The sequence below is a fragment of the Elaeis guineensis genome, chromosome 7 (assembly GCF_000442705.2).
Source record: "Elaeis guineensis isolate ETL-2024a chromosome 7, EG11, whole genome shotgun sequence".
NCBI lineage: Eukaryota > Viridiplantae > Streptophyta > Magnoliopsida > Arecales > Arecaceae > Elaeis > Elaeis guineensis.
Genome location: NC_025999.2, coordinates 95,383,060 through 95,394,736, shown reverse-complemented (window position 1 = coordinate 95,394,736; position 11,677 = coordinate 95,383,060). Strand labels below are relative to the sequence as shown.

At 34.7% G+C, this 11,677-nt stretch overlaps 1 protein-coding gene across 8 annotated transcripts; it reads right to left on the bottom strand.

The window, feature by feature from the left end:
• Nucleotides 1-1,873: 1,873 nt before the first annotated feature.
• Nucleotides 1,874-10,157, bottom strand: LOC105048314 (peroxisome biogenesis protein 2). Of its 8 annotated transcripts, none has more exons than XM_073260296.1 (8): nucleotides 9,900-10,148; nucleotides 9,450-9,596; nucleotides 9,201-9,357; nucleotides 8,201-8,379; nucleotides 8,001-8,101; nucleotides 7,484-7,601; nucleotides 2,748-2,914; nucleotides 1,874-2,312 (listed from the first exon to the last, which is right to left on the bottom strand). In XM_073260296.1, the coding sequence occupies exons 1-8, from the start codon at nucleotides 10,032-10,034 to the stop codon at nucleotides 2,186-2,188; spliced, it is 1,131 nt and encodes a 376-aa protein (XP_073116397.1). In that variant the 5' UTR covers nucleotides 10,035-10,148; the 3' UTR covers nucleotides 1,874-2,185. The 8 variants fall into 8 exon arrangements, 7 of the variants coding, with proteins under 7 accessions (XP_073116397.1, XP_019707530.1, XP_073116398.1 ...); XM_019851971.2 differs by having other exon boundaries at nucleotides 9,450-9,537; XM_073260297.1 differs by having other exon boundaries at nucleotides 9,450-9,563; nucleotides 9,900-10,147.
• Nucleotides 10,158-11,677: the final 1,520 nt, after the last annotated feature.

Sequence of the window (11,677 nt, the reverse complement as noted above, 5' to 3'; positions counted from 1 at the left end):
AGCACTGCTAAACCTGCATAAAATGTCGACCACCCAAAAAAACAAAAAAAATTGCTCAATCTGCAAGCCTGGATATATTTGATGCAGGTCTCCCACCAAAGACTTTGCCATCCACGCCATTTGGAGTCAATTTCCCAGCGTTTGTTCCTTCTGCCATTCAAAAAAAAACAAACGCATGCTCATCATTGCAATGCTAAGAGTCAGGCTGAGGACGATGTAAGACTGACTCTTGCACCAGTCCAGAGGCAATTTGTTCTCCGGCGGTTGAGAACTTTCTTGACCATTAGGCATCCAATCCAATTTAAAATAGCCACCTCCCTCTCTTTCCACAGAATTACTACCACTTTTCGCTTGCTTTCTTCCATGGCCATAGTTTTTTTTTTTTTTTTTGAATATATCCATCCATTTGGACGTCGTACCGGTCCCATAAACTTAGCAGAAGGCATTAGATCACGAGTTGACTTGCTCAAGTCTTGCTTAGAGTCGACGAAGAAATGATTGCTATGGCGTGCTTCCGTTGCCTCGGAGAGAAGCTCACTGATCCGCCGAAAGTGCTCGGGCTTTTTTTGTTTTCCCCTTTCCTGAGGAAACGGTAATGATTTGAGCAGTGTGAAGTTTTATACTGCCAAAAAAAAAAACGAGAAATTTTTGAGAAAGCATATTAAAATAGTAGCGAACTGTTCTATTTTTAATATATTATTATTATTTAAAAAATAGGACAAAAGAAAGATCAGCCATAACCATTTGATGGAAGATATAAATCTAAGCTAAATCTAATAACTTCACCAAGCAATCCAATTGGCAATCTATTTTCTACAATTTTGTGACACCGAGTCGAACTGCATTCATTTTCTAAATGAATTTCTTATAAAACATTTGTTTCAGTTAAAAATTAATTTTCAGGAACTTACAAATGTTTGTTGGCAGACCAACTTGTATGTATGTATGTATGTATGTATGTATGTATGTTGAGTTGAAATAGGGATGGTAACGTATATGCATATAGGTGGAACTATGACACATGCATGCGCCAAAGGCGGTGCATGCATAAGAAACACTCTTGTCAGATAAAAGCTCAGACCATGAGTGTAGGATGTAGCTCCCGTTAAATCATGCCCGGTACAAAAGGAGGATGAGCCGGTGGGCAGCTCGTGTCAAGAACAAGAATGTATTCCGGCAGGGTGGCTCCACCAATTGGCATGAAATCTGCCGTGGTCTCTGAAAGGGATGCATGATCGTGATACAAAGAGGGACATGGCTGCTGACGCATTTTAGATCGAGTTTTTTTCGTACGACCTTTTACGTTGTATTTTATTATGGTTTATCACAATTGGGAGTGCTTAAAACCTGGCCTTAATATGCTATGTAAGTCTAACAGGCAAGCAATCACATTTCACTGGATTATATGCATCTCTTTTTCTGTCTTGTGATTTTTTTTATTTTTAATTTCCATAATATATAAGTGCAATCCAACCTCTACTAAGTCCATGGCAAAGGAGAACCTGTAACTCGTTTCATGGGGCAAAAATTTACACCATATATTAGGACATATTAGGATAGATGTCGATCACCCCAATTTTTAGCCCTCCATTTCTTATGCAGATCAGTTTGTCATCATGGAGTCTAAGTAGAACCATTACCGAACGGTGAATTGTTTTCATATAATCTTTGATTTAATCTTAAATTCCCAAGACTGCATAAAGACTTATTCTTCTCATTAAATGTGCATAACAAGAAGTTTCAATGTAAAGATTATTAGTGAACGGTCCCATGGAAAGACAGATGAAATGGCATGTCATGGTGCTTGGAGGCTACAATTAAAGAAACAGCTTTATGAAATGGAGGGCTAATTTTGAGGCATTTGACAATGAGCTATCACAACTGTCCTCCAATTTTTTTTTATTGCATACTGTCAGCTGTGACGTTGCCAACACAATTAAATAACAGCAACCCAACAAGCAAAACTCCAGGCCCTAGACCAGCAAAGCATCAGCTTCAATATTGCAGTGGTGAGAACCATCCAGGGAGATTCACAGCGTAAGAAGAGCTCTGCTGCCAGCGGATAAAACAAAAACAGAACCTACAATTCTATTTCTAACTAGATTTCTGTGAGGTTCTTTAAATCAATGAATGTATGCCACTTCAGGCATATTATACACTGCTTTTACAATACCAAACCGGGAATTCAATTCTTAGATGTTCTACCTTCACCTAATCCATGTCGTTGAATGGCCACAACAGCCTCATTGCAACGTGCGCAGCGATATGAGCCGACCGCTGCACAGCGAGTGCGGAGGCAATAGTAACAATACCTGTGATAAGCGAAATCAAATCAGCTCATCAATAAACATCTAACCAGACTAGATCTGTCCAAAAATACAATACTTGATTTTCTCAATGTTAATGGGACATATATGGAATATCACTAGCATATATGTGAGCTTTCCAAGCAAACCTACGCAATCCTCATTTTTTAAATCCAGTACTAGACTTATAACTTATTAATCTGTATTATTATTACTAGGCCTGATCACAATATGTTTACAACATTAATTCTCATAAAATCTGAAAGCATCAGAGTTCTGCCTTGGGACATCCAACCGAGGTAACTTGAGTTTTACCTCAGTGAATGGTCATAGGCCTCAAACCTGATATCAAAATTATCGGTAAATAACTCAATGTCAAAGATGATAATCATTGCAGAAATTAAACAAATAATGAAACTATAATAGAGAGTGCGTAGATACCTATGCTGACAAGGAAGAGCGACAAATGGAATGGTTGGATTTGCATGGCATATGGGGCACTCTGATTCATCGCTGGAGGAACCAGATGTTTTGTCTTTGGAGAATGGGAGAAGAAATTTCTTGATTGATGATGAATTTAAAAGAGGAAGAAGCAAAAGCAACATTTCCTGCAGATTCATGCAAAAGCAATGAATTCCAAAATGCAAAAATGTCACAATGCATATACATATTTTATCCAAAATACTACAATGAAGAACATCTCAGTCACAGAGGGGGGGAAGCACTGGAAATTGACAGGTATTCATGCAGCCACTATGGCCAAACCTTTAATGTTGTATGTTAATTATGTAAGGATAAAACTCCTATACTGGCAGTCGAAAAACACCTTAGGACATAGCCATTAGTGTGATGCACTAACTTTAAAACTTGAAGTCACTAATGCCTTCAATTTGAAAGCTGCTCCCATGCTTAGATCACTCACCTAGTGTATCAATGCCAGTCAAACAACTCACACACTTCCTCTACACCAGCTTAATGTCAAGTTTGGTACTTTTGTCGATGTCCTCCACTCCTTGTGATTTTATTTTGTCTATTTGATGCCACCTACTTACCGTGCAATATTTTAGATAAAATGATGCAGCAGCTCCTCAGAGATTGACTCGAAGCATGGACAGAGCTCAAGTTTTTAATGTCAGGGATCATGGAACTGGTATACCTGGTTATGTCCTGTAAGCTGTGCAGAAGAAAAACAATCACAGGAAAGGGCTAAATAAACAAAAAGAAAGCATTACAAAAGAAACCGAAATTTTTTGGTCCACCAAGACGAACTTCTCGTTCAGCTCTAGACCATAAGATTGTTAGTTTCATAATTCTCATCCATAGACATCAAGCCTACTTTGATGATATTGAACCTTAAATCATATCCAGCAGATAGGAGGATGGGTGGATAAGCGTTCTACGATGGAGCTAAGAAGATGATTCAAGAATCTGCTGTAGGAGGATATTAAGTGCAACAGTGATTCATTTCAAACTTAAACCCTCAGTGGTGTTAGTAAAATGTACTCAATGCCTATAACCAGGGCTGAAGCTTTGGAAAGATGGTTGCTTCTACTAGCTTCATAGAACTTGTTGGATGTGGAGTAAGGATTGGGAAAGTTAAAGAGCATATTCAAGAAATATATCATGTAGCTGTCAGTAGTAGGTTACAGGATGGGGTACCTAGCAGTGAAAGATGAGTTTGAAGTGTCTCTGTAAGTAATCTCCCTTTCTCTCCTTTCGTATCATGCCATCTTATAGCCAGTTTTTCATGGACATGGATGCACCAGTTGGGCTCTAGAATGTCAGAGTCTCTAAATCCTCAAGAACAAGAAATCCAGATAAGAAAAATGATCCGTACAAGATATTTTACTGACAAAATATTCAAATACGTATTTATCAGAAAGTTGAGTTCCTAAATCGAAAAAGATATTATTTTCTTCTCTTTCTTCATCATGTCTATTGTTTTTATGTTTTCTTATAATTCTTCAGAACTTCAAATCCTCTTCTGTTCCTCCTGCCAATTAAATGGAAAAAAATAGTCACTTTGACATTAAACAATATGAGAAACCACCTTGTCTGACACAAGCAGAATATGCCAACCCTTCTTTTTTCCCCCTCTTTTAATGGAACATGGATAGAAGTGGGTCTAGTGAACACTGCTTACAGCCTGTGAATAGGGGTTCCTCCTACTCCATGTCCCAATTTTATATAACGAAGTTGTGGCCTTGTGGACCTATTTTATCTATCTGAGAACCTTTGAAAATATTTTTGTTGGTAATGCAAAAAAATGATGTTCATAAATGTGATCTTAGGTCACGTAGTCCATCTTGCTAGTGATTTTCCCTTTTGTTTTCAATTCTTCAAAACACAAAAAAAAATGGCAGCTTACTCCATGAGGCTCCCACCAACGCAGGATCAGAGGGGGGTCAAATAAATACAGCCTTCCCCATATGCGGAGAGGCCGTCTGAAGTTACAAACTCATGACCTCCATATCCTATCTGATTTTCATTGGAAGATGGATAGGGATATGTTCCTAGATCAAGATAAACTTATGGCCACATGGACCTCCTTGAAATACTATTATTTGAAACAAAAGAATTTCTCATATAGATATCTGCAGATAAACTATATCTAATGATCAGGGATGATGATATTACCAAAACATGAAAATGTAAAAGTTCGGAGGGGCACAGTTTTGTTGTTTATATCAGCTGCCTGTTAGGATCAGATTGGTCTTTAAAGCCAGGGAATGATCCTTGAGTGGTTTCAAAGATTTTCAGTTGATGGTCCAGCAACTACGCAGTCATCGGTATGCTCCAGCAAATTTGCTTGGATTTGTTCTATAAAGATAAATAATAGATATCATAAATGCCCCATTTATGTTGATTCCTGATGGACAATATTTCATGTTTGATATTATTACCTCTTATAAATGATGTGTGGGTCCCTACAAGGTTCGGTTGGCTTTCTTTCGCATTTCACTGTACCTTGTTTGTCTCTTTGCTTGAAATTTTTATTTCTTGATAATCAGGCCAAGCTTTTCCTTTTCCGTTGTACCTTTTCACCAGCTTTGACAAATTTGTTCATTATTCTGGAAAAAAATAGGCCAGGAACCTTGGACAACATGAAGTTCTTGAAGAAGAATCACACAGCAAGCGAACAATTTAGGTGGCAAAACAAATATGGGTTATAGAACTATGGTTTACCCATCAATCAAAGCATTTGTGAAAAATGTAAAACACCACTAAAGCACAAAAATAAATGGAGTGCAGCAAAAAAAAAAAGGACCGGATGGAGGAAACAAAATCCAAGCTCCCTAAATGAACATGTTTTGTGTACATGACTCAGTCACTAAATTGAGGGAAGCCACGAAATCGTAATAAATTATGAAGGTTAAGACTAATCTATTTAACATTATTTTCATGAATCTTTTCAATATAGTTCTCTCTTTAGGAAGCAGAAGTATAGGTCAAATGGATCGTTAGACTTAAAACGCCACATATGTGGTGAAATTAAAAAGTAGAATAGCATTCAAACCAAATAATTAAATAACTAAAATGCCTCCAAAAAATAACCAGAACAATATGACAAAGCACGGCACGAGCAACAACAAAAAGAACACATCTGGTCAAATTGACCCAAGCAATACCATAATACAAACAAAAACAATAATATATGTATGTATGTATGTATGTATGTATGTAATGTATGTATGTAATGTATGTGTGTGTGTGTGTGTGTATTAGATTTATTGGCAATAAAAAGAGAGCCAATAGGCAGTCCACATTTGAATTCACAATCCATTTAATCAACTTTGTATTGAAAGCTTCAAAAAGAAGTAGTTCAGCATATAATGCCATGTAAAAGGGAAAACAAAAGATGCTTAAGATTTAAAAATGGAGTTGCTGGATTTATGACTCTTATGGGTCCAGCTCTCAAAGTTATGGTGTAATACTATGAAATTATAACTCCCCTGAGTGGACCTAGCAATCCTACCTGACTCCTATAGGAGTTTGATGTGTTTTATATGCCTAAAGGCAGGACATCAGATGTTGCATAATGTCCAAGATCTAAGGGATGCAAAATGCCAAGGTATTATTATAATCCATCTAACAAGGAATCTTGTAGGATTTTGATAATGAATGGCAAATTTAGGCATGACACTCGGGTGTCAAATCAAGGTTTGGATATCTTCAATACTAATTCATGTATACAGGGGAGTGAATGTTAGGGAATGCAAGTAATATTTCAAGTGAGTTTAATATTGTTCTATGCTGCCGCGCACTCCCAATTAGCTTCATCCATGTTATAATTGTGGTGCCAAGATATGTGCCAAGGGATATGACAATAGGATTGAACAATGTTCTTTGTCTTTGGTTGGAAACTCTTTTAATTGGCTAAAAGACCATAATTGGGTAACACCAAAATCAAAGAACAGGTAAGTCTAATGCCTAGTGCATGTGTCAAACATAAAATAGGGGCATAATGGAGCACATAAAGGCATGAGTTTAGGTCCCTGAAGGATAAGAGGTAATAACTGCCAAAATAACATGCTGAATTAATCTAGGTAGCATTTCTCATCCCTTCCAGTTTTCAATTTCTCAAAAACTAAAACCAGTTTCCTTTTTCTCATCTGAAAACTAGAGAAACAAAACTTGTTTGGTAGTCACATGGGTTGCATTTGATGTCAGTGGCAGTGGTGGTGGAAGTGGTAGTGGAGATGGTTGGCAGCAGCTGGGCGGCGAGCAATAGCAGGTGGCAGCAGAGGTGGTGACAAAGGCAGCAGTTACGGCCATGGGCAGTTCTGGTTTTCAAAAACTTTGAAACCAGATCTTTTAATTTCCATTATTTCTATTATTTCTACAAACTAAAAGAGGGTTTTCGAAAAAACTAAAAGTAGGATGTGGCTTACCAAACACCATTTCTGCCTCAATTTATGTACTTTTGAAAAAAAAATAAAAAATAAAAACTGGAAATCGGAAGTACTGCTAAAATGGGTCTTAGTTTCAACTTCATTTTCAAATGTCTACAAGATTAGTAAAAAATAAAGGAATCTAGCAAATGCAAAACAAAGGTCAGAAGAAAGAATATATAAAGAACATGTCTGCAGAATCAGTTAAAGTTATGAGAATGCAGTTCTAGAGATAAATTATTGTTCACCAAACAAACCGAACTAGCTACAAGGGAGAACATTTACCGAAAATTCATTCCACACCAACTGCCGATTCATGTACTCAAAACTAACAGCTCGATTCATGTTGGGGCTTCCATAAACAAGCCTTGCTTTAAGTGCCCTCTCAATAATACTCCTATACCTGAGTTAATAAAGCATTTAAAAGAAATAAAAAAAAGAGAAAGAAAGAAACTTGAACAGCCAGAAACGAATGTTACAAAGTTGCATCCAGGCTACTAAAACATTTACCAAAAAAAAGTTGGATATGAAGTTATGCAGAATCTAAAATCATAAATTCATGGTGTCAGATATTTGCAATCATAAGGTCTTGTTTTCAAATCCCTGCAATCATGTCAGATAAAATTGCTTGGCCCTGATTTATCAAGAAGATGTGCAAGACTGCAAGTAATAACAATTTTATGATGAAAATTCCCCCTATAGAGTCAGGGCTCCTCGCTTGAGTAGGCTCTTTCTGCTCTCCAATCACATATATTTATAGAAAAATAATATGGAAAAGGGTAACATTGGAAGAAAAAGGTACCTTCCAGTATACAGGAATATCAACAGATTACTGAAAGATGCAGCTTTGTATAAGCCCTCGACACGTTGTATTAGAAGCCAGAGTCTACGTCCTAATGATCTCTGAAGCATAAGTGAAGATGGATCAGACCAAACTTCTGGAGACACTGATGCCCATAACAAGTTTGAGAATATAGATCAATTTTGTCTAGACATAATTACCTGTTCAAAATCACCCCATCTGCGGAAAGCAGAGAATGATTGCAAGCGGGACCATATATACCGGCCACCAACAGTTGTAAGGCAGTACCATATCTTCTGAGAGACAGAGAGCCCAGGTCCTTCCAGTCCTGTTCTAACTGAATCAGAGGTGAAACAGTTAAGAAATATAAGTTGGGCTCCTACAAAATGGGAATGCATGAAATTTGATTACAGCCCCAGCCATGGCCCCCACCCCGCCCACACAACATAAAAAATAAAAAAAATAAAAAAAAGGAAAAGAAAACTCCATCTCCTCCAACCTGCCCCCAGTCCTAAAGAAAGGGGAGAGGGTGGAAGAAGGGTGGGAATCAGCATGGTTCTACTTTCCTAGCTGATACTAAAACATATCCATGCAAAGCCAAATAATCATGTTCACAATCGTTTTACAACTTATAATGTTCTGAAATCACAAATCCATACCCCTCACAATATTTTGACTTGTTTACAAGACGTTCATAGAGAATAACACACTCCTGTATTCAGCAAAACAGGTTGCTACCGGTGTGCACTATAATGCAACCCTCCTAACACGAAGGCAAAATATATTGTTGTCATTCACCGGTACCTTACCAACACTCAGATTAATATAAGGTATATCCCCAAGAATATATCTCTCTAAAGTATATTAAAGACAACTCAAGGATGACAATGCTAGCTCAGAAAGAAATACATCTTCGTTGAAAGAATTGCCCCATATACTCGGATCCATTTAATAGAAAACTTTGAACCATTTTAAAGTATGCGATTCAGCCCAAGTTCATATTTTTAACAAATCATAAGAATCCAAGAACAATTCATCGACGGTTATCTTTAGAGATTCATTTATTCTGAAAGAAGTGTTTCTTCTGTAAAGAGAACTACCGACGAACTTTCTTGATGTAGGTATAAGTAATAGCATTATATGCCAAAAATTGAGGCATCAGACAGTATCTAGGGAGCTACGTAAGTGAAAACTTCATACCCTCTTTTCCTCCAGTGGGCACTGCACGCTCATCTCTATATCTCAGATTCATAAGAGCATTCCCTGGTGTTGGTTTATCCACCCAAATTGAAAACCTCCAAATGAGGAACTCTAGAAAAGCATCAAGTTCTGGCTCATATTGAAATAGAAACCCTGGCTAATTCCAAAGCAAAAGAATGAAACGAGAATAATTACTGATCCAAAATCCGGCATCAAGTTATCCAAGGTTTGCATAATAAACTAAAATACCTTCATCAAAGAGAAGACTTTAACTAACTGCTCCTTCAACATAGCAGTCATTTCCACATCCAACCTTGCAGCATCAAACTGGTTGACTCTGGATATTGAAATCGGAATCGGCGTCTGCTGAGTAATAAATAAGCATGAAAATGGAATCTGTAGCTTGGCAAAGAAAAGTGGCACTAAATCTACCACATATTCCTCCATAAGTCTAAAGCAAAATGAAATTTTGAATTTTGTTTCGGAAACAATACATGCCCATAACAACAAAAGATGGAAAAGGGCAGATCAACCAGGATGAAGAGATTGACCTATCGAACAACAAAAAAATCCCCTAACCTAAACTTCGAATTGTAAATAGAAACGCGAAGAAAGGGGGAAAGAAGCCCTAACGCTCAGTTCACGCACCAAAAAATCCCAAAAAAAAAAAGAGAATTTTTAGCGGAGGGAAGAAACAACCTGAGAAGATTCGCGCAAGGACCTCCATCGAGGAAGTAATTCACGATGCGCTTCGATCCAACAATCCTCTGGTGGCGGATCTGCGCCCCAAGAAGAGGAGGAGGAGGAGGAGGAAACTAGGGTTTCTTTTTCCATGGACGTGTGCCCTCGTTCCCTCGCCTCGAAAGAAGGAAAGGTAGAGAGAGAGAGAGAGGAGGGCACTCGGAAAGAGGATGATCCAAGAAGCAGGTAGGAAAACGGGCGGTTATTTCGATCTGTTGGGGAGGATATTTTGGTCATGATGATGAAGATAAAGCTGGAATGGGATTTTTTTTTTTTTTTATAAAGAAATTCTTTTTTCTTTTCCCAAGTGGAAATGACTTGGGGAGTTGAGTTTAATTCTTAACATTAAGATCAATATTTTGCCAACCACTCCCGGAAGAATGAGGAATTATATTCTGCAAGACAGCACCATATGACCAAACGTGCCAATCACAGTCACTCATTTTTATAAAATACATCAAAATAAATAATTAATAAATATGATTAGCGATGCACATGATTATCGGATTATATAATGTATATCATATATATAATTTTTTTTTAAATTTATTTTTTTGATCATAAAATAATTTATCTATATTCTTTTATATATTAAAAGATAATTTAAAATTTTATTATCTATATATTATTATTTTTTTGAATAAGTCGCTATGATTTATCTATATTTTTTATAATTTTTTATTATATAAATTTTATTATATATAATATTATATTATATCATATTATATTAATATCTTATATTAGTATAATATAATATATTATATATAATAATATAGTATAATATATTATATTATATTATATTAATATATACTATTATATATAAAATATATTATATTATTATTATAGTGTTATACATAATACATCATAATAAATTAATATATAATATAATATATTATTATAATATATTATAGTATATTATATCATATTATATTAATATCTTATATTAGTACAATATAATATATTATATAATATTATTATATATAATAATATAGTATAATATATTATATTATATTAATATATACTATTCTATAAAATATATTATATTATTATTATAGTATTATACATAATATACATAATAAATTAATATATAATATATTATATTATTATAATATATTATACTATATTACATTATATTTTATTTTATTATTATATAATTATAATATATTATAATATATTATAATAATATCTTATATTAATATAATATGATATATATTTTAAAATATTATTATATATAATAATATAGTATAATATATTATAAAATATTAATATATTATATATTATATTATTATATATTATATTATATTATATTATTATATTAATATATTATATTATATAAATATTATATTATTATTAGGTTAAAAGTATATTAGAAATAAATTAAAAAGATTACTTTCTCATTTGATGAGAAAATGATTTAGTCACTTTCTAGATGTGTAAGATTTTTCTTTACTGTATGGGTAAATGCTATTTATGAAAAAATAACTTATCTATCTTGAAAAATATGAGAATATGGATAAGTTGATTAATGAAAGAGTTAATCAATTTTTTATAATATTTATCCATAAAAGAACAGGCTCTTAAGATGAATTCAGCTAACGGTAGTACTAGCTATTTTAAGATTATATGTTTCCTTGCTTAAAAATTGACTTATACTATGATATTCTTTATTTTTTGATAAATATTATTTTTATTTAATTTTTTTATCAATATGACATAAAAAAGTTGGTACACTCAGA